This window comes from Pristis pectinata, chromosome 3 (genome assembly GCF_009764475.1).
Source record: "Pristis pectinata isolate sPriPec2 chromosome 3, sPriPec2.1.pri, whole genome shotgun sequence".
In the NCBI taxonomy this organism is placed as follows: domain Eukaryota; kingdom Metazoa; phylum Chordata; class Chondrichthyes; order Rhinopristiformes; family Pristidae; genus Pristis; species Pristis pectinata.
The window spans coordinates 80,286,867-80,310,481 of NC_067407.1; the positions used below are offsets into that span (position 1 = coordinate 80,286,867).

The 23,615-nt window shown below is 42.8% G+C and overlaps 1 protein-coding gene across 4 annotated transcripts in view; it reads left to right on the forward strand.

Moving 5' to 3' along the window:
- Positions 1 to 23,615, forward strand: part of esr1 (estrogen receptor 1) — a 130,593-nt gene that overhangs the window by 103,006 nt on the left and 3,972 nt on the right. For 3 of the 4 annotated variants that reach the window (XM_052013151.1, XM_052013153.1, XM_052013155.1), the window contains exons 5-7: positions 6,050 to 6,188; positions 17,950 to 18,083; positions 22,058 to 22,241. In XM_052013151.1, coding sequence (XP_051869111.1) covers positions 6,050 to 6,188; positions 17,950 to 18,083; positions 22,058 to 22,241 — 457 coding nt within the window. Of the gene's footprint in view, positions 1 to 6,049; positions 6,189 to 17,949; positions 18,084 to 18,889; positions 18,920 to 22,057; positions 22,242 to 23,615 lie in introns of all 4 variants that reach the window. The other variant, XM_052013154.1, reaches the window with a different exon arrangement.

Genomic DNA, 23,615 nt, shown 5'->3' on the forward strand with positions numbered 1-23,615 from the left:
TTCAGTTCCTAAAGGTAAACACCCTTAGATGTACTACACTCCTTCTCTTTTGAGGAAAGAGTAATAAACATATACAGACCATTAACTCTTCACATACGTAAAATCATGCAATCAGTTCAGTACAAGTCCTCCCCAGATTATGAACACCCAACTAATGTACAACCTGAACATACGAATGAGCGTTTGGGAAGCCGGCAGGGTGGATTTGCTGGCTGCTGCAGGGCTGCAAGTGACTGTTCTTGACACTATCTGGAATTTGCCACATTGAACCCAAGAAGAATACATTCTAGTTAATATCCATTTTGCAAACCCTATCGAGAGGAATACTGTCCGGGCCAGCAGCAGTGTCCTTTTAAAAACCGAGATAGACTTGGGATCAATTTGTTAATATCAGCTTTATTATTAAGAATGGCAAAATGAGATTTAGAATGCCTCTCCCGACTATCTAGTCATATGGTTCAACCCAGCCCTGTAGGCATTTTCTGCTGCTGTGTGGGAACTAGGTTTGCGGCTGCATTTCCAACTGCGAATTGTTCGGGTTATGAACAGTTGTCAGGAATGGAACCCTGCTCTAACCTGGGGAGACCTGTACTTGTGTATGTGAAACTGAGCAACTAATTGTTCACAGAAATATGTAGACAGTTAGAATGTTTTCACTGTGAGTTGACTACACTTGTCTGAAGCACCTACTTTGGAATTTCTAGGTGTTTGCATCTTCCTCCCATCTATTTCTATACTGGGATCCCTTTTTCAGACTGGACTCATGCACAAGTGGTCTTGCATCCTGTCCGATAAAATGATAGTCATCATAACTATAGAATACGTAAAACAATGTATTCAAATACCAAACAGTCCACATAAACCTTAACACTTTTATCAACTACTTAAGTAGTTATAAATAACTTTGTATTTGTTGCCTTACTGGATGTCATTAGCTTTTAATCACAACTATATCTACTTTGGTTGCTTCTTAAAGCACTGTATCTTTGTTCCTCTGTTTGTACCTTATGGAGAGTCTGGTGGTGTGTACCTGATTCCCATTCTGGTTGCCTGTAGACACCAGAATGTTTCTTTTTCTTGTAACTTTCCCCTTCAGGATGAAGGCTTTCACTTGTGACTATTTTCTGTCTGTCTTGCCCCTCTCTGGCTATACTGTATTGTGCTGACACTAGTAAGTCCCATACTTTCTCTAACATCCATGAGACGATCTTCAGAGCTTTGGAGCATTCTTTGCTTGTGGTGCAATCCTCTCTTACTCCATTCAACCAAATCTGGGTTTGATTTGGGCTGTTCAGTAATTCCATAAACAACAATAGTCTTATAGACACAGAGCTCTTCCCTCGAACTTGTGCAATATCAGCTCCATCAGCAATAGCGCACCAGGCCCAATTGATATAACGTTGCCACAGTTCCTGCTGCTGAGCCTCTTGCTTCCCACCTTGGTTGTGGATTCTTGCAATGACCTGGTCATTGTCCTGAAAGTTCTGTGAACTAGCTATCCTATACTCTTCACACTGATTACAGACTCCCATTGATGTTTATGAATAGTTCTCTTGGTTTGAGATGGCCAATCCACTGTCCAAGTGATGCCTTTAAGCTCTTAATGTTCAAGATGAACTTTACTTGCCGTGGACTCAGAGTAGGACATTACACCCTGGTCTAATCTTTAGTCCTGCTTGTTACTTTGCAGGTCTCTTTCTTAACCACCTTGTGCCTTTTGCGGGTGCTTCTGTAATCAATACCTTCAGCCCTAGTACCTCAGTGCCACCACGCTGTAATACCTACCTTTGAAACCAAAGCTCTTATTCGCAGCCACCTGTGAAGTCAGCACTAGGAATCCATGACTCTTGAAGAATGTCTCATTATTCTCTATATTTCCATGAAGGTATATCCTTTGTTAATATTATCCACCCTCATTGCAATCCCAGTTCTGGAGACATTGCATCGCCATTCACCACCGGGCAGTTTTACCTCAGCCCCTTGCTCTATATCACACGACCTTCCCTTGGTTTTCTCACTACCCAACACCTACAAGCTTTGGCCATTTTGCAGTCCCACCTCCTCCAAGGAAGGTCTTGTGTTGAATTGCTTGGCTCTCTTTTCAGCCGAGCCTTCATAATCCCTGTCAGGTGGACCAGCGTCACAAATCATCTGCATCAGGGCACCTTGATCACCAGCCTGCCCTTGTGGAGAGCGCTGCCTGCATTCTCTGCACTTGATAACAGAATTATTAATGTATTGGCTGTGGAATTAAATGTTAGTGAGGTTGGTCACAGAACTTCCTTGCTTTTCTGTAAATAAAGCATGGGAGCTTTTCCATTTATCTGAGAACTAGAATGGACCCTGATTTAATATTTCAACAAAAAATGAAACTTACAACACTACATGTATTGCAGACATCTAGGAAAAAGGCAATATATAACTGACACCAAGGAATGGTGATGATAAATGCAACCTGTTGGGACCAAGCAAAAACAAAGCCAAGTGCTCTAGAATCCTTAATGGCGCAGAAGGAGGCAAATCAGCTTAAGTTCCTGCCAGCTCCTTGTAGAGTAATCCAGTGGGTCCCATATCCCTGCATTTCCCCCTTAATCCTTGAGTTATTTTCCGTCAAGTGTCTATCCAATTTCCTTCTGAAAACCCTGATTGATTCTGTTTCCACAACCATATCAGACAGTTGCCACATCAAAGCTACTCTCTGTGGAATAAACATAAATTTCCTCACATCTTTTTTGCTTTTTTCCTGTCACTCTGAATCCGTCCCTTTGATCCTTGAATAGCAACAAATTCCTTCTGATAGCCCATCTAACCCCGTCACGATCATGTACACACCTGCCTTACTACCTCTCAACATTCTCTGCTTCAAGAAGAACCACAGTTTCTTCACCTTGACCTTATAGTTGGAATCTTTCATCCCAGGAACCACTCAAGAAATCTCTTCTGTACCTTCTCTGAAACCTTCACATCTTACATGAAGTGTAATAATCTAAATCGGATGCAATACTCCAACGTGGCCTAATCAGTGTTTTAGCACGAGTGTAATGACCAGCCCTGATGTGAGATACAATGACTAAAGGGGCAGTGAAATCGGAATCTTCCTCCCTAAAAAGACTGGATGCTGGGTTCAGTTGGAGCTTTTATGATTTTTATTTGGGCAGAATGATGAGGGATATGTGACAAAAAGAAGTGGATGGAGTTGAGATAGAGTTCAACCATGATCCCATTGAATGGCAGAACATGTTCAAAGGGCTGAATGGCCTGTTCCTGTTCATGTTTTCTGCACTTTTAAGTTGGGTAAGAGATAAGTAGAGGAAAAGGTTTAGACATAATGCTTGTAAATCTGTGACTAAGCTGCACAGCTGCGTGGCACAAGTTTGGATCTTGGGCTGAGCCAGAAGGGAGTGAATGCGGGGAGATCTGTCCTCAGATTATGCTTGCGTATCTTGCACCTCCTGATGTTGTGAAAAATGCAATATATGGGGTTGCTTTCCTTGAAGCAAAGAAAATGGGAGAATTTCAGAATTTAGCAAAGGAGGACTACGAAAATGACAAGAAAAGGGAAAGAAGAATACAAGAGTGTGCTAGTGAGAAACATGAGAATAGACTGTAAGAACTTCTACAGATACGTAGAAAGTAACAGATTAGCTAAAGCTAATGTGGGTCCCTTAGAAGCTGAGACAGGAGAAATCACCTTGGGGAAAGGGAAATGAGAGGGAACTTAAATAATTTCTGCACATCTTCTTGAAAGGAAATACAGAACCCTCCCTGAAAAAATGGTGAATTAAAGATCTAGAATGAGCATCTGAAAGAAATTAGTATTAAGTTAAAAAATAAAGTGTCAGAGAAATTAATCATTACACACCCTGGCCCCCCTGCTCCTGTTAACACATTGGGGTTTGATTTCAGTGCTCCCTTAAAACTTACAGGGAACCCATTTCTATGCTCTCTTTAAACTTACGAGGTTCACTGGAACATTTATTATACCACTTTAAAATCTTCTTAAAAATGTGAATTAAAAATGTGTTGAGTATTAATTGGGAATATAATCCAAAAGTGTAGAAAATCTGCCAGTCTGACACCACCAAAGTCCTAAATGTGCCAGATTAATGGAGTCTTACTGTTAAAATAGAAAATGATAGAAACTCTCAGTGAGTCAGGCAGCTGCTGTAGAGAGAGAAACAGAGTGAACATATTGGGTCATGTTAAACCCCTTTATGTATGGCATTACACCCTCCTTTCTCTGAATTCCCTATAGCCATCAAATTCCATCTTCTTGTGCATTCACCACCGTGCACCCTCACCTTTCACTATCCCTTGCTAAATCCCCATCTTTTTCCCACCTCTGGGGGATCTTGCTTTCAGACACCTAATCCCCACGTTCTGCAACTCTGTTTCTAAATTCCTGCATGACTCCACTTTCCTTTTAAGGTTCTCTTGAAACCATGCAGCATGGTTAAGCTTTTGGCATCTTTTGGTTAAATTGTATTTATGCTTCACTGACTTGCCTCTAGTAAAGCTTGCTAATGGGGATACCATTAACCCGAGTATAAAGTAGATCAAAGGCACACTTCCAATCTCCTTTCTGAATGAGGTCAGAGTTTATAAATATCTCTGAATAGCTCCAAAGTGGAGACTAGTTCATTGTATTCACACTTATGCACTTAAGGTTTCTGTTTGGGTGTATTACAGGAATTGTCATGATATGATCTCCCATGGCCCTGCCTCATGCTCTTATTGTTTGTCAGGTGGCATGTCCCTCGTCGTGCTGCTCTGCCTTCTCTTGTTAATTGGCAAGTGAACAGGCCCTTTGTAATCTGATTGGCTGGTTCATGGCGGCCACGGCAATCCTTTGCCTTCATTGGATCTGTGAAACCAGAGCTTTCGAGCTGAAGATTAGCCTGTGCTGCTTTAGACGTAAAGAATAATTTTAATGAATTACAAGGGAATATGAGAACAGGAGAAGACCATTAGAGCATGTTCTGCCATTCAGTTGGAACTTGATTTCTGCATCTAAGTTCCATTACCTCATTGCATTGCAGTCCAGATGAAGGGTCTCGACCCCAAATGTCAACTCTCCATTTCCTTCCACAGATGCTGCCTGACCCACTAGGTTCCTCCGACATCTTGTTTGTTGTACCTCGCCTTGCCTTGTTGATATTACCAAGCGTGGCTAAAGAAATTGGATCTGCAATCTTTGAAGTTTAGAAGAATGAGGGAAGACCTTATTGAAACATATAAGACCTTAAGGGGGCATGACAGAGTAGATCTTGACATGTTTACACTAGTGGGAGAATCTTGAACAAGGGGACATGGTGGGGGGGTTTGAAACTGAGGTGTGTAGGAACAACCTTCAGAGAGTGGCGAGTCTCTGGAATTCTCTACCCAGATGATTGTGGAGGCTGGATCATTGGAGATGGTTAAAGGGGAGGTAGATATATTTTTGAAAGATCAGAGAATTAAGCGCTATAGGGAACTGGTATAGGAGGCCTGGGGCAGATCATCCATGATCATATTGAATGCCGGGGTAGGCTTGAGGGGCCAAGTGGCCTACTCCTGCTATTTTCCTTTTCTTTTGTGCTTGCCTTATATAAAAAATTATCATTATCACTTTCAATTCGGTGGTCTTTTGAAGGAGAGTTCTAGATATCCATTGATATTTTCTGGAAGAGACCTTGAACAGGCAGCTTCAAATTTCAAAGTTTTGCCCCTTTGTTCTGGACATCCCATTGGTGAAACCTATCAGATTCGTTAATCATCCATAGCACCTCAGTTAGCACACCTTGAATCTTTTAATCAAGGGAGCACAAGCCTGGTCTGTCCAATCTGTCCTCACAATTTAACCCTTTTCACCAACTATATTTTTTGATAAAGGTAATATTTGATAAATTGCTCCATTGGCCTGTGCTTTGCTTGCTCCACGAGAAAGGGTGCATTTGTTAGCTTTGTTTATAATGAGTGACCTTGGTTGTCATTGCTTGTCTTGTTTTCGTGGTATGCAATGTATAATCATCCCTAACACTGTCTTTTCCACTCTTCCCCCCATCTCCAGGATTTGTCAGTTTAACACTTCACGACCAGGTGCAACTACTGGAATGCTGCTGGTTAGAAATTTTGATGATTGGCCTTGTCTGGCGCTCCATGGAACATCCGGGAAAACTCATTTTTGCTCCAGATTTGATTTTGGACAGGTACTTCCAGCTTAATTCATTGGTTTGCACAGATGTGGTTTTGGACTCTGTACATGTCTTGGGTGCATTAATGAAGCATGTTACACTCAAGCAAACTCCTCTCTTCCCTGATTACTCTTGTTCTATCTTGTCTGACTAGGAGCACAAGATGCAAAAGCCCATTGGGTTAAGCTGAAGAGCTGGTCAGCACAGTGCAACCTGTGGTTAATTTCTGTGGGTGCTCAGTATGACCACCAGGGAATGTCTCTGCTTCAATCAGTGTGAAACCAGGAAGAACATGAGCGTTCCTCCCAGCTAAACTTTGAAAGGATGAGCTGATTCCAGCAACTATTCATCCCCATATCCCAACATATATCACAGAACTTGCAGAAGCTCAACAGTGTGTGTGGGCACTGGATCTCGTGAACCTGATTTCCAGGCATAAACAGGCACCTCAGTGTTCATTATGGTTGCCTTCTTGAACATGCTCATTTCACGTTGTCCAGCAGTTGGTTGAGACTCCCCTGTAGGTATCTAGTGTGGACTTGAATCCGGCATTGGGACCCATTCACGAGTATAATATCCCCTTTTGGTGACCATGGCAGCATAGTTCATTGTCTAATTTCTGTGGGTGTTCAGCTCCCAAACCAGCCACCAGGGAATGTTTCTTTACTTATTGTGGAGAGAAGAAGAGTATGAGCGCTCCTCCCAGCTAACTTTGAAACTGTGAGCTGATACCAGCTACCACTCATCCTCATTCTGAAATGCCTCTGCCATCCCACACACCCTGAGCTCTGTCAGAACCCTTGGGGACTTTGACCAATGACTCCCTGTGTGGCGCGAATGGTCTGCTGTGCTGGGAGAGTATTCCAATTTAGTCAGGATCCAATTTCTAAGCCTTAAGAGACACCATCACTGCTTCTCTTGGCAGGCACAGTAGTGTAGTGGTTAGCGTAACGCTTTACAGTGCCAGCAACCCGGGTTCAATTCTGGCCGCTGTCTGTAAGGAGTTTGTACGTTCTCCCCGTGTCTGCATGGGTTTCGTCCGGGTGCTCCGGTTTCCTCCCACATTCCAAAGATGTATGGGTTAGGAAGTTGTGGGAATGCTATGTTGGCGCCAGAAACGTGGTGACACTTGTGGGCTGCCCCCAGAACACTCTACGCAAAAAGATGCATTTCACTGTGTGTTTTGATGTACATGTGACTAATAAAGCTATCTTATAGCTCAGCTGCTTCTATATCCAGTCCCCTTTTACCCAAGAAGCCAGTTATTTCATTTCTCACCTGCCAGAAAGGAGTTCTCACACAGCCAAAGAGCATGAACAAAAACCCAACTGCACTGTGCATAGATTCTTTCGAGCATCTAGAGTTGATGCTGTAGATATGTTGGCTTTTATAGCTCAGTAGTTCGGATGGAGAGATTAAGAAGTGGGATTGCTTGGGACTGAGCAGCGTCACACTTAGCTGTTGTGGCTGGTGTCTACGGTAGCAGTGGGATGTAATTGTGAAGGGATTTTGCTCAAATGAGAAAGAGATGGCCTGGCAGCCAGTTAGAAAATCAATAATCGTGAACACTTCCAACCACTTGCTGCTTGTTACACATGATTGGGCTGTTCCTGACAATGACTCAGTGAGGAAGCCGAGCTGTGTACTGTAGTACTATCCATAGTGAGTGGTTCTACTCTCCATTTTGAAAATAGAAAAGCACTCAAAAACGTGCAAAAAAGACATAGATGCAGAAACAGAAGGGTATAACAACCAGGAAGCGCTGGGCTCCATGTTCTGGGAAAGGAAATCTAAGATGTGACCAATTGGAGGTCCTTAAAATTACAAAGGGTTTTGATCAGTTGGACATAAACAAGATGTTTCCATTTCAGGAGTAGGGTCCAAAAGCCAAAACTAGGGGTCATGAATATAAGACTGTCATTATTAATTCCCATGAGGAATGTGAGAGGAACTTCCTTGCCCAGAGTGTTGACCTTACTTTATTCTGCAACACTTTATTCTGCATTCTGTTGTTGCATTTCCCTTTTACTACCTCAAGGCACTGATGTGATGAAATGACCTGTATGGATGGCATGTAAAACAAGTTTTTTCACTGTACCTCAATACAAGTGACAATAATAAACCAATTTATCAATTTAGTTGAGGCAAATATTGGGGGTGAATTTAAGGGGCAGCTTGATAGTTACATGAGGAGAAGGAAGAGTAGGTCATGTTGTTGTGGTCAAATGAAGTAACTTGAGGGGAGTGGGGGTGAGGGGCTTATGTGGAACATTAACCCTGGCATGGATTAGTTGGGCAAATTCAATCCAAAATTGGCTTGGTAATAGGAGGCAGAAGGTAATGGTGGAGGGTAGAATTTGTGGTTGGAAGCCTGTGAACCCTAGTCTACTGCAGTAGCAGCACAAGTGGGTAGGGTGGTGAAGAAAGCAAAGAGAATACTTGCCTTCATTATCCAGGATATAGAATATAAGAGCAGTGAGGTTATGGTGCAACTGTATGAAACATTGGTTAGGCTACAGCTGGACTATTTTGTACCATTCCAGGTACCACACTAAAGGAAGGAAATAATTGTACTGTAGATGGTGCAGGTGAAGTGCACCAGGATGTTGCCTGGGTTTCATTTATAAGGAGATACTGGAGAGGCTGGGTTTGCTTTCCTTGGAGTGGAGGAAGCTAAAGAAGGACATGATTGAGGTATACTAAATTGTGAGGGATATGGATAAGTCATAAGAAACTTTCCCCCATAATAGAGGCATCTATATCCAGAGAGGCTAGGTTTAAGATTAGGGGTAGAGGATTTAGAGGGGGTCTGAGGAATACATTTTTTACAGAGGGTGGTTGGAATCTGGACCACACTGCCTGAGGAGGGGGGAAGGGTCTGGAGGCAGAGACTCTCACACCATTTAAAAGTATTTAGGTGAACACTTGAATCACCAAGGCATAGAGATCTATGGACCAAGTGCTGGTTAATGGGATTAATGTATCAGAATCAGATTTATTATCAATGACTTATATGATGTGCAGTTTGTTGTTTTGCAGCAGCAGTACAGTGTTCTTGATGGTTGGCATGGACATGGTGGGCCAAAGGGTCCGTTTCTGTGCTGTGTGACTCTGTGCCTACTTTCATGTTTCTCCTGCTTTGTGAAGCTTGACTGTCAAGGCCATTTGGTGAAGAGAAGCCAAGGTGTCCAGTGGGAAGATTACAATCAGTTCAAGAGAATTATCAACCCGTGGGGTAGGTCCCTAAACATTAGGGAGTTGGCAGAGAACTCCATCCAATAACAGTGGCTGGTACTAAGATCCCAGTGGGACATTCAACCTGTCCCACACAACTTCCGCATCACACTAGGTCCAACCCACACCCAGTTCCTTCTCTCCCTTCCCCCTTTCCTCCCACCCTGGACATCTGCAAACACCCAAATGAGGAAAAATAACCTTGAGGCAATTTTGAGAACATTTCTTGCCTCCTTCCCTCAGTGGGGAAGTGTTTTGTGCCATCACAACAACTTTAACTGAGGCAGGCCCTTTGCCTGAGTGAAACAGTCCAAATGGAGATTTTAGGCCAGAAGGGGAAATACCCGAGTGGGTGGTGGAAGCAGGTACTGTCACAATGTTTAGGAAGAATCCAGACAAGCATTTTGATTGCCGGGGCATGGGAGACTATGGACCAAGTGACGGTAAATAGGATTATTGAGATGGGTACTTGATGACTTGGTAGGTGGAAGGTGGAAGGGCTGTGTGACACTGTGACTCCAAGTTCACACCTCAGTTTAAGACAAAGCATATTAAAAGAGGAAAGAGTGGCACGGAGATTTATGCAGGAAAGCAGTAAATGAACTGGGACTAAAAGTTGGCCCTGCCATTTAAAGCACACCCACCCAAATTCAAGCCAAGTTATTTTTCTGTGCATAATTTATGTGTTTTTGAGGACAAGTATATGTTTAATAAAAATTCTGTAAATAGCTAAACATACTTTATTTTTATTTGGTTATTTTATAGTATGGATGCCTATCTTTAAAAGTAAATTTTTGTCCTTTTTATGATTTTTTTAAAATGGAAAAAGAACATGTAAAATAGTTGGACAGGGTTCAATCTACACGCATTATTGAAGGTTTCATTCTTTTCCTGAGGTTTTTTCCCCAGCAAATTCAATATTAACATTTATCAGTGGCTGATCATTTGGTATTTTGGAGCCTTTTCCCTCAATGGACATGCTCTCTTTTCCAAGCTCGGGAATATCTTCGGCTTTTGTGCTTTCTTTAGGCTATATCAACTAACTTTGACTCTCTAGATTTGGACAGAACAAATTAGTTACTTTCACACATTTGGTGGCATCGGTCTCTCAAATTTCTTCTTTCTCCAATTTTCTTGTCTTCACCTTTGTATTTTTGTGCAGTTTATTATCCTTACTTGCGTGCTCAGGGTTGGCTAGTTTAGGTTCATCCAGCTTTCCCCAGGATATTCAATGAGAATCACAGATGAAGTCTTGTTGAAAAATGAGACTTCATGTGATGTAGCAACACAGCAACAACATAAACAACCCATACCGATCAGATCGAATAACAATATATAAAAGTAAGGAGAGGATAGAGTGTTTGTTATTTTGACACTGATTACACTTGGTGTTCCATATAACTTATTCTGAAGACTGACCCTTTAGTGCACTGTGTCCTCTCTTGCATTTCTCAGGACTACCAGAGGGCCAGTCTGGAACTCGAAGGAAGTCCAGAGCTTAGGGTCTTGGCAGCTGAAGCCTCAGCTGCTTAAGAGACCAGAATAGGAAAACACAGACATCTCAGCAATGGTGCATTCTGGTAATGCTCCTGAGAGGAAGTATGAGAGGTTTGCATATAGATTCCTAAGGCACAATAAAAGTTAATGGTGAGAGTGGGGAAAGAGAAGCCATTGCAGATAAAAATGGAGCCACAGGGGTGTGGTCCCACACAGCAGGCAGTGTTAGAGAGGGTTTGGAAGAAGATGGACAGAGAAGCACTCAGGTTGAAAGTAAAGGTTTTAATGGCGATCAGGGCCTGGAAGGTGGAGGTATGGGTCTGATTGAGGAGCATTATTATGGTTAACAGGGAGGGAAGGGCTAGATTATTGGGAGATGTAGATGTCCAACACAATGAAGCCAGAAGAATAATCATTTTATTCTCAAAAATTGGATGTGCTAGTTATTGAGGGTGACCCCAGTTAACCTTACTTAAGCCTCCACATTCCATTTCATTATTTTGTATAATCCAAGCCTATTTAGAACATGTCACTGAAGCGCATATTAATGAAACTTTATTTGAACCATTCAGATATCTTTGGGGGCCTTTGCCTTTTGTAAAGATTGCACCCATGCAATTTGTCATTTGGGGAAGGCCGTTAAGTATTTGACATTGTTTTCCCTTGCAGCGTTATTAACTATGAAGGAAGTTCTGTCATGATTAATATCAGTAGGATGTACTAGTAGCTGAACCAGTAATCCGGAGGCTCTAGACTGACAATACAGAGAACGTGAGTTTGAACCCCACCAGGGTATTGGAATTTGAATTTGGTTTTTGTTTTTAAAAAATCAGTAGATCAAAAGCTGGAGTCAGTGAGCTTAACCACAAGGTTGTCAAAAGTGCACCATGTAAAGGCCCAATGTCCTTTATATCTGGCCTATGCACAACTTTGGTCACAATCCAACATGGTCAGGCAAGCCACCCAAGCATGACTAGGGACAAGTGCCACACTTGCCACCAACATCAATATCCCAAGGACAAGTAATTAAAATAGAGATTTATACTTTGAAATTCATTCCCCATATTGAATCAGATCATTGTATTGTACTCTGCCACCAAGGTTCATGCTATTGAAATTCACATGCCATTGCTAGGATACAGCATGCTTAGTGTTAGTGCTTCCTACAGAGGGTGAATTTCTAGGCAGCCAAATGCAATGTGTACCTGCCTGTTACTGAATTGCAAAACTGCACCCTAGCAGTGCAATGAGATCACCAGTGGACAAGTTAGTGGCAATAAAACTGAGAAGAATTAACTCCGCACATAACTGGAGAGCTCTATTTACTACTTCCCTATCATAGTGTACAAGGGTTTCCTGAATCATATGGTGATTTCTTTACCTAAATTCTGTATGTGAAGTAGCACTTCCCAACATGTACCCTCCATTTAGTTTCTAATTTAGTTTCTAATTGTTTAGTTTGTAATTGTATCGTTTACTACTGGTCACCTCTCAGTTGCTTCACAAGTGTTTTGCTCGTCTTCCCTTCATCATGTTGACATTAGTGACTGGGACCAAGCAGAGTGTTTAGTTTGTTCTTCTACTCTGGGCAGCCTCCACAGCTTGATTTTTTTAATAGCCAGAAATGGATGGAATACACAGGGTACATTATGGATAAAGCACTGACATGTACATCAAACGCACCTAACCATCATGCAATGCTTCATGGCTGGTATCTCAGATTCCTTTGCAACATAAGTAGTTATTACCCCACATCTGGTTACTGCCTTCGTAGCCCAGTCTGCAGGGATCAGGGGTCTCATTAGAGAGGTTTGAAGGTTGTTCCAGCAGTTTACCAATCTGTCCTCCAACAGGTTACCAGAATCGCCAAGGAGCACCTTGAGGTGTAGCTGAGGGGTGCAGATGGTAGTAGTCAGTGGAGCAAGAGTCTACTGTTTTCTTTCAGGATAAGTGCAGTCATGATCTCGCCACTCTCCCTCTGCCAGTACCCTGGCTGCTGCCTATCAGGCCATCAGCACAGATTCTGGCCCCTCCTGTAGTCCTAATCCAGGCCGTCTCGACCCAGAGCTGCTGGAGGTCGCCATCCAAGGCCACCAGCAATCTCCTCCACTGCAAGCCAGCAGAGAGTCACCAGGCCGGCTGCAGCCACTCACACAGGTAAAGGCACATGGAGGACAAAGGGAACGCAAAACAGTGATTAGTTTAATTCAAATTGTGATGTTTGGATTTAAAATTTGGTTTGGAATATTCATTTTGTGTTGGCTTTTAACTTAGCCAAGCAGACATATTCATGGTCAATGGAAGAGAGGAGTCCCCAAGGTTACTGATAGCTGTTCCTGGTATTTCACGCAAATGCACTCTGCCATTGGGCTCCATAAGGACTCCAGTGTGGGAGATCAACGCTGTGAATGTTCCCCACCACCACAATGGGGAACCCCCACGAGCAACTGGCATCAGCTTAGAAGCACGGACAGTGCTTTCACTGATTTCAGTGGAGTGGGAGGAAGGGCTGTGGGAGACCCAGTGTTAGTGTCTTCAAATTTTTTTTTAATTACTTATTGGTAGCAGTTTGCTGTGACGGCCAAGCTGGAGAAGTGGTGCCTAGGTTACCACTTTCTTTTTCTCCTTTCCCCCACTTGCTGTGTAGCTGGTGGCAGTGGCTGAGCCCTCATCGCAGTAGTGATGTGCAACACAGAGAACACCACTACAAGTCTGGAGAGTTCACTGAGGAACACAGCAGTGCTCCTCCAGAGGACTGCAGGTGGACAGGATGGGAGCCTGAAGGCACATGTTATGAATGACAGTAAGGCCTAGCATTTTGCCCCCTTGTGATTGTTTGCTCAGTGGAACCAAAAGCCACAAGGTCACCGGATAGGCATTGATGCCTGGTTGCTGCACTTTGATTTGCTGTGGTGCCCTGTAACTCAGAGTTCACCACCTGGTTGGGGACATTAAGAAAGCTGTGACGGATTTTTAACTCACTGATCATCCTGATGATGTACGCTGACTTCGGTTCAAGTTGGGGTCTATTCCTGTTCCTGAGTTTTCTTGACATATACAAAAATTAAGTCATTGATGCCACTCAATTCACCCCCTTTGTGAGGTTGTACATAGCCCACTGAGGCCAGTCCTCGCTGTGAAAGTTGGTGTCTGTGTTGTACCTTTAAATTACTTGGATGGGTATTTCTGGGAGTGTGAGGTGACACATTGTGGCAAAACAAACCTCCAGCCATCCAGGAGCTCAAGAATGGGATATGCACCCATGTATCTCCTTGACCAGTTGGACTGGAGGCCTGAGAAATAACCAGTATAAGGACTGAGAAGGAAATGTGAATTAGAGTGGGTGAATAAAGTGTCAAATCAACCACAGAAAGAGATATCGAGTACTTAGTGTTGGAACACTGCAACTCAATTGTTGGTTCTCTAGCTGCTGAGTCACAAGGTTGTGAGTTCAAGACCCTCTCCAGAGACTTGAGCACAAGAATCTAGGCCAGCACTCCAATGCAATCCTGAAGGAGTGACGTTAAACTGAAGCCCCATCTACCTTTTCAGGTGGATGTAATGTAACCATTGACACTGTCAATGAAAAGTTGGAGAATTACCCCAGTATCCTGGCCAATATTTAGTCAATATCACTAAATAAAAAGGTCAGTACTGCTTTGCTGTTTGAGGGATCTTGCCATGCAAACGGGCCACTGTGTTTCCTGCATTGTAACTAACTATACTTCAAGGGTATTTCAACGGCTGGAACATGTTTTGGGGTGGTCCAGAGATTGTGAAAAGTGCTCTCTTTTAAAAAAAATTTCAGTAAGGGAGAAGAAAGAGAAAGGGAGAAAATATTGCAATGCAAGTTTTTCCAAGAACACGAACAATACTTAAAAATTGAAAGAATGGGAATCCATCCTTTCAGTAGTTAATTTTCAGTGCCATTAAGGTTAATTGGCAAAAATAGCACTCATCATGTCACTTATGAGGTATTTGTACAATAGTGGGCAAGACTTGGCTTTTTGTGGTGAGTTAAGTTTGTATCTACTGCATAAAATGCAGCAACTTTATCTCAATCAATGCATTTCAGTTTTCATCTGGACAAGATAATGCCAGTTTCACAAAGTTAATGGTGGAATGGGCGTGAGTTCAGGCAGGAACATTTGGAAACTTGAGTTGATCTGGGGATTGTTCTTTATCTCAAGTTGCACTACCAATTGTGTTTAAAGAATTTTGTGTGTCACTATTACCTTGACAACAACATTTGAGCTATTAGCCATCTAGTTGAGAAATTTGGGCTGGTAGTGTATAGAGCTGCATGAACCTGATCCATCCAAGGGTGTACTGCTCTGAATAGATAAGGTCCCTGTAATTAAAAAGCACCGCAATTGGAATATGTATGTCTTGCATTAACAAATTAAAATTGGTTTATTATTGTCACATGTACTGAAGTACAGTGAAAAACATGGTTTTGCATGCCATCCATACAGATCATTTCATCACTTAAGTACATTGAGGTTGTACAAGGTAAAACAATAACAGAGTGTAGAATAACGTGTTATAGTTACAGAGAAAGTGCAGTGCAGGCAGACAATAAGGTTCAAGACCATGACAAAGTAGTTTGTGAGGGCGAGACTCCATCTTATCGTACAAGGGGACCATTCAATAGTCTTATAACAATGGGTTAGAAGCTGTCCTTGAGCCCGGTCATGCTTTCAGACTTTTGTATCTTCTGCCAGATGGAAAGTGGGAAAAGAGAGAATGTCTGGGGTGAGTGGGGCACTTGATTATGTCGGCTGCTTTATTGAGGCAGTGAGAAATGTAGACAGAGTCCACGGAGGGGAGGCTAGTTTTCGTGATGTGCTGAGCTCTGCCCACAACTCTCAGTCTCTTGTGGTCTTGGGCAGAGCAGTTGCCATACCAAGCCATGATGCATCCGGATAGGATGCTTTCTATGATGCATCTATAAAAATTGGTGAGGGTCAACGGGGATATCTGAATTTCTTTAGCCTCCTGAGGAATTAGAGGCACTGGTGTGGTTTCTTGACCACGACATCCGCGTGGTTGGACCAGGACAGGCTATTAGTGATGTTCACTCCTAAGAACTTGAAGCATTCAACCCTCTCGACCTCAGCACCATTGATGTAAACAGGAATACATGCACAGCCCCCTTTCCTGGAGTCAATGACCAGCTCTTCTGTTATCCTGACAGAAAACCTTGTTCTAAGGTTTAATTCCACCCCTTCAACTGCCATCATCATCCAGCATGCATGCTCATCATCATAGTGTGACCATATGAACAGGACTCAACACTGTATATTAGCATTTAGCATCTAGTTAACATTACTTAAGAAAATCCCTGTACAAGGAATTGCTTAGAATTATTGCTGGAGGTTGGTTTACTTTTCTACTGCCTGTTCTGTCTCCTCTGCGAGGAAAGCAGAGAGCACCATGGGCCTTCTGCATTTATCAGATGTGAACTTAGTTGACGGTCTTTTCAACCATGGGTTATAACCACCTGCAATTAGGTGCAGAAATCCCAGGTAATTACCCTTTCTTAACCCAGGGTTTGTGCATTACTGCAGATTCTCTACCTCAGGTCAGCTGATGGCACATTTGGGGAATCAAGTGATGGATTTTCCTGCTCATCATTAAGGCTTGGGGGTCAACACTGAAATTTGCCTTTATTACTTCAAGCGGCCTACGATAGTTCTTATTTGTCAGGTGATTATTTTGAGAAATGGATGGGCCGGTTTCTATTGGAAACAAGAAAATGGTAGCTCAGAGGGAGCATGAGAGTGAAGCACATGTAGTTTTATGTGAAGGTGCTTAACTTTATTCAAGGTCGCTAGGGCCAATGTGCAGTGGTGACTTGGAAAATATTTTAAGTGTTGTGAACTGGCAGCAGTATCATCTAACTGCACCGTTATTAACCCTAATTATACCTTGCAGTAATATTTATCAATTGATATTGGTTTTATAATAAACTTTAATCTTTATCTTATTTGTGTTGAACATTCAAGTAGTTAACCTAACACTTAATATCAATGTGTTTTTCAGTGGTGAAGCAGTGTCATCTGAATTAACTTTATTTTGAAGGGATGTAACACTGTTTACTTAGGATCATTAGGAGGAGGAGAAGGCCACTTGTCTCCTCTAGCCTTTTCCATCAATCAAGGAGGATCTGTACCTTTGCTCCTTTCCCCACCTTAGTTGCTGATAGTTTCAGTTTTTAAAGTTCCACTTGTTCCAGCATCCATAACCTTTCATGTAAATGGTTTCAGATGTTTTCTAGCCTTTGTGAAAATATATTTCCTGATTTCACTTCTAATGGCATAGCTTCAATTTTAAGCACATGCTCCCTTCTCCTTGATTGAGGTAATGATCAAGGAGAAGGGAGCATGCACTTAATAATCAATGTGTGTCTGTCTAATCTAATCCTTTTAACTACTTGGACACCTTAATTAGATTACTCCTTAATACTCTAACCTCAACAGAATACATGTTATGATTCTGTAATCAGTTCTCGTATTTTATCCTGGTGTCATTCTATGCTGCACCTGCTCTGAGAGCAATCTATCGTTTCTCATATGGAGCTCAAAATAGAATACATTACTCAATGCATGAAGGGTGTGCCCAAGGCGCTGTGCAGTGAACTACGACTTTCCCTCCCTACCTTTGTATTCTAATCCCTTTAACGTGAAGACCAACATTTAACCCTTTTGATCAATTTTTATACTTGCCTTCTAGTTTGTATATTTGGCCTCCTGAATCTTTTTGCTTCTTCAGAGTTCCCAACCGTTCACTACCAAGAAACTAATTTGTTTTAACTTTGATGGGTCTGAAGCAAATGATAGCACCATTGTCCACATTGAACTTCATCTCCCTCAGTTTTGCCCCTTCATTACCTGCCTCCAGCATTCTTTACATAGCTGTTTCTTTTCATGAAAGCCAATGTAGACATCTCATTTTGTTATCAAACAGTTAACAAAATCCCTCAGCTGCCATTTTCTTTGAAATGAACTGGCTAAACTTGCATGTTTCCAATTTGTTGCATCAGGAATGAAGGGAAATATGTGGAAGGGATGGTGGAAATATTTGATATGCTCCTAGCTACAGTGTCTCGTTTCCGACTGCTAAAACTCCACTGTGAGGAGTACATCTGCCTGAAGGCCATCATCCTGCTGAATTCTGGTGAGTCACAAATTCATTCTGCTATCATCGCACATTCTGTTTGGTACTGCACATAACATACATCTCTATATACATAACAGTTCACATGTTGATAGACAGTATCAAAGTGGATCAATGTGGTGAGAAACTTATAATGTACCACCTACTGTGTTCAGGATGATCAGACTGAGACACGATTAGTCAGTGAAGTAGGGGAGGGCTCAGGGTGAAGCACAAGGCCTCACATCTCCAGCGATACAAGTTCAATCCTGACCTCCGGCACTGTCTGTGTGAAGTTTGCTCGTTCTCCCTATGACCATGTGGATTTCCCCCGAGGGCTCCATTTTCCTCCCACATCCCAGAAACATGCAGATTGGTAGGTTAATTGGCTACTGTACATTTTGCCCATATGAAGGTGAGGAATGTGGGAAGAATAAAATGGGATTAGTGTAAATGGGTGTTTTATGGTCAGCTAGGACTGGATGGGTCGAAGAGCCTGTTTCTGTGCTGTATGACTCTATGATTCTAAGACGTGGAAGGGAGAGGTTTTAAAATGGAAACTTGCCCTTGTGAGCTGACCAGGGACTCGTCATGGCAGAATGCAATTTGTGTTGAACAAATACTGACCTCCAAACCCTGATGGGGAAGGTATTGGCCAGCAATTGGCTCGGTTGGAGGTATGCCTGCATTGAGAGCCGGTGGCAATCTCAATGATGTAGGTCATGGACTCATTGATAGGGACTGTTGTCATTGTTCCTGCCTCTCCAATGGGAGCTTGGGTTTGGACCAAGGAACCATCCCAGATAGATTCACCCAAGAGGGAGGAGTTTTGGAGATCACTCTGCTTGGACACCACAGTCGAGCAGATTACTTCCAATGGTAAAGTGGATTGAACTACAAAGAAGAAGAAAGTCGTTCCAGCCTCTCTGATCTATCCTTGTAACTGTTGTCCCTCATAAATCTTTTCTGGACCCCTTCTAATGCCTTTACATCCTTCATCCTTTTTACGAAGTAGGCAATTCTTTTACAGTTGGAGATCTGAGCTCAATGTATTAAAGATCTGTGCTCAATATATTAACTTCATCACCCCAGGATACCCAAACACTCACAGCCAACGAAGTACTACTAGAATGTAGTCACAGTTGTAGGGAAATGTGCCAGCCAGCTGGTGCACAGCAAGCTCCCACAAACAGCAATGAGCACATTTGGTCATTTCTACGCTGACTGAGGGAATAAGTATTGGTCAGTTCAGGACAGCTTGCTGGGTTGTCTTTATATTGCTATCACGGAACACTTATGCTTACTTGAAGGGGGATCTGAAAGGTCTAATAGTGCAGGCTGCAAAGGAAAATGTAATATAGAATAACTTAGTGATAATTGAAGTAATAAGGCACATAAATAGTAGGACAAAAGGCAGAATGAAGACAAATTGAAAAGAGATGGCAAGCAGAACCAGCCAGTTAGAATATCCCTGCCAATCTTTCAGTGAATGATCAGCACAAAATCTGGGAAAGTGACATAAAGAAAAGTACAGAATGTTCTTTTTTGACTAATCAGCTTACTCTGGGCATAGAGATCCAAGGCATGGACACCTGTGGCTGAAGGAGAAGTCTTTATACAATCTGGTTTTTTAATCAAATTGAGTCCTACGCGGATCAATAGTCTTTGTGTGAATTAAGGAAAATCTGTTCTTGAAGGAGATGTAATGAGTTTTAATGTGGGAAATCAGAAAACCAATAGTTGCTCATCAAAATCAATACACGGTGATTCAAGTAAATTCTCAACTCCCGTCTGATAATTGTGACCATTTCCCCCAATCTGATTAGGTAATTAAGTTTCTTCATACAACTAATCTATCCTCATTGCAATTTTTGAAAATTGCCAGCCAATCTGGTCATCTATCTCCTTCCCACTTTTCAAAAAAAGTTAAGGTCCAAACAGCATCTACCAAATGATTTGGTGTATGATGCTGATTTTTTTCCATTGAACATTGACTTTCTTGCCCCCTCCCCACCGCGCCCCCCCCCCAACCCCATGAGTGAAACATGATATTGATTACCTGGAAATTCAGCTCACTGTCTCCCTGTGTGAGTCACCTCTGTGCCTCTGACACAGTTTCCACATCAGGCTCATGTAATGATGTCATTCTCCATGCAATTTTCATTTAGATTAAGATTTCCCAGAAGAACCACACTTTAATAATGTCATACTGGATTGGGACCCCTGTAAGATGATCCTTTGCTCAACTTTAATCATTTGGACATAATACGTAAAAATGATTGATCCTTATCTCCACCAAAACTCCTCACCACACCCCACCTTCCCCAATTTACTTAATTCCTTCCTTTGATTTTGGGTTCTACCAGATGACCCATCCCTTCCTCACACCCAACTTCCTGCCCTTCACCAACCCAACCTTGGTCCCAAGAGGCAGATTTACGTTCCAGAGGTTTGCAGCTGGTGTCCTTGACTGAAGCAGCCCTTGTGTCCCACTGCAACATCTAGTCCAGCACACCCTTTGGATACACCAGACTTTTTAGGCAGCTTGGCTTTGAGTTGGGAGACGTGCAGTGCTCCAAGACTGTCACATTTACTTGTCCATCACCATCTCCAGTTACTGTGATTGCCCAGGAGGCAATCTGGCCCCTTCTTACCTCCACAGCCTTGTGTTTTGGAATGTCTGTGTGTTGGTGTTAGTCACATTAATGGATTAGATAATGGTTCCAGTCTGTAGGAGGCTTGATTAGTTTTCTGTGTGTAACTGAAGTTGATGCCAGATCACATTAATCCTGGCTAAGTGGCATTTGGTTATTTAGCAACTAGCTAATATGCCACTAGGGCTGTTTCCATCTTAAGATGCCCTTTTTCGGTTAATAGTTAGAATTGACCCTCTGAGATTGCAGTGACAATTGTTGTCACCCTAAACTTGTGATCATCCAAAATTCTGAGCCTGGAGCCTAACTTGCACTGAGTTTCATTCACCTTTTATTCCAGAGCTCACTGACTTACTCCAGCATAACTCCCATGCAAGCCCTGATTAAAAATTCCTGTCCTTGTGTACAACTCACTTTGTGTCCTCGCCACTCCCTTTCACCACTCTTCCAAGATCTCTGGTGCCTTCCAGACCTCAAACATTCACAGATTAAGTTGTCCACCATGTGCAGGTGCCCACACCAGAGGCTGTAGAATTCTCTCCCTGTACATACCTGCTTCTCTATCACTGTCACTATGGGCAACGTTTTGGTCATCTCCCCTAATATCCAATTGTGTCCATGAATGCTGCAGCTTCATAAAACTTGTTGGGCTGCATCTGGAGTATTGCATTCAGTTCTGGTTGCCCCATCATAGGAAGGATGTGGAGGCGATGGAGAGGGTGCAGAAGAGGTTTACCAGGATGCTGCCTGGATTAGAGGGCATGTGCTTAAGGAGAGGTTGTACATACTAGGGTTGTTTTCTCTGGAGTGGAGGTGGCTGAGGGGAGACCTGATAGAAGTTTATAAAATTATGAGAGGCATAGATAGACAGCCGGTACCTTTCTCCCAGGGTCGAAATATCTAATACTAGAGGGCATGCACTTAAGGTGAGAGGGGGAAAGTTCAAAGGAGATGTGTGGGACAAATTTTTACACAGAGAATGGTTATTGCCTGGAATATGCTGCCGGGGGAGGTGATGGAGGCAGATACAATAGAGGTGTTTAAGAGGCTCTTCGATAGGCACATGGATGTGCAGAGATTAGAGTGATATGGACTATGTGCAGGCAGAAGGGATTAGTTTAACTAGGCATCATTAGTTTAATTAGTTTGGCACAACATCATGGGCCAAGGCGCCTGTTCCTGTGCTATGTTCTATGAATGCTCCTGGGTTGTCGCACTACATTAAAGGTGCTATATAAATGCAAGTTGTTGTTCATGTCAGTGCCACAGAAAAATTTAGCCTTCAAGCTCTTTTGTGTTCTCACCGTGCATTTCTTAATTGGCTTCTTTGCTTCCCTGCAGGTGTGTTCCCCTTCCTCTCCAGTACCATGGAAGCTCTGAACAATGGTGAGCAGATTCAGATCATCCTGGACAAAATCACTGACGCTTTGGTTCACTTTATCACCAGGGCTGGGCTCTCACTGCAGCAGCAGTCTCGGCGGTTAGCCCAGCTCCTCCTCCTCCTCTCCCACATCAGGCACATGAGGTGAGTACTCAGCACCCAGCCAACTGTCAGTGCACCATGTCTGTTAATAATGATGAGCTGTCTGTGTTACAGAGAGGATCGAGAGCCACTGGGAAAGGTACAAAGAGCACGATACTGGAACTGAGAGCTTACAGCCGTTGGCAAGGCCATTTCCTGGGGACCCTGAAAACAAAAGGATGAGGCATGACCTCGTAGACGTTTTTAAAAATAATGGATTTGATAGGGTAGACGCCAAGATTAGTGTAAATGGGTGTTTGTTGGTTGGTGCAGACTTGTCGAGCCAAAGGCCCTATTGCTGTGCTGTCTCTGTGCAGTACTGTGCAGCGGTGCAGCGAGTAGAGCTGCTTCCTCACAGTTCAAGTGACCCAGGTTCAACCTTGCCTCCAGTACTGTTTGTGCGGAGTGTGCAAGTTGTCCCTGTGAACACATGGGTTTCCTCTGGCTGCTCCAGTTTACTTCCCTGTAGGATAATGACCACTGTACATTGACCCTAGTGTGTAAGTGAGTGGCAGAATCTGGGGAGAGTTGAGGGGAACTTGGGGAGAATGAAATGGGATTAGTGTCAATGGGTGCTTGATGGTTGGCATATACTCGGTCGGCTGAAGGGCCTGTTACCGTGCTGTATGACTCTAAGAAAGATCAAAAGTGGGGTCATAAATATAGAATAGTCACTAATAAATGCAATAAGGAATTCAGGGTTAGATGAAGGGGGGTGGGAGGAAGCTTGTCTGAAGCAAGAACACTCCTATAGAGCAGCTGAGTTAGAGTTATAGAGAGATACAACATGGGAGCAGGTCCTTTGGCCCACCGTCTGTGCTGATCCATTTCCATGTAACTTTTTGGTTATAGTTTGAGGTGTTAGTCCCACAATTCGTGTCCTTACAAAGTTAAAAAAAAACCTCGTCATTCAGATGCTTTGAGTTTCTGTAATTTTCATAAAATTCAGGTCATAGAAAATTAGGTGACAAATTTCAATCCATGGTGCTGGAATTGCCAGTAGAGAAGGGTGATCTCAGCTATTCCTAAGGTTCCTCATGAGCTCTGCCCGAGATAGAGAGCCACTTAGCTCAAGGTGTGTTGGAAAGACAGGTGGGTGGTGGAGGAGGAGTTAGTGTGGAATGGCCCACAATATCCCAGCAATTCCACCTGATTAATCCCACCAAATCTATACCTGTCCAAGGACAAGTGTTCTGGAAATTGGAGTCACTGAAAGCTAGAAATGTACTAAAATTATGAAGATATTAGGTTATTTTTTTAAAAATATGTAGCCCTGGGCTTTACAAATACAGACATGTGTATTGAAGGAAGAGAATTCAGTGGTTAGGCTAGCTGGAGTATCGTGTCCAGTTCCAGGCATCACATTTTGAGAAGTAT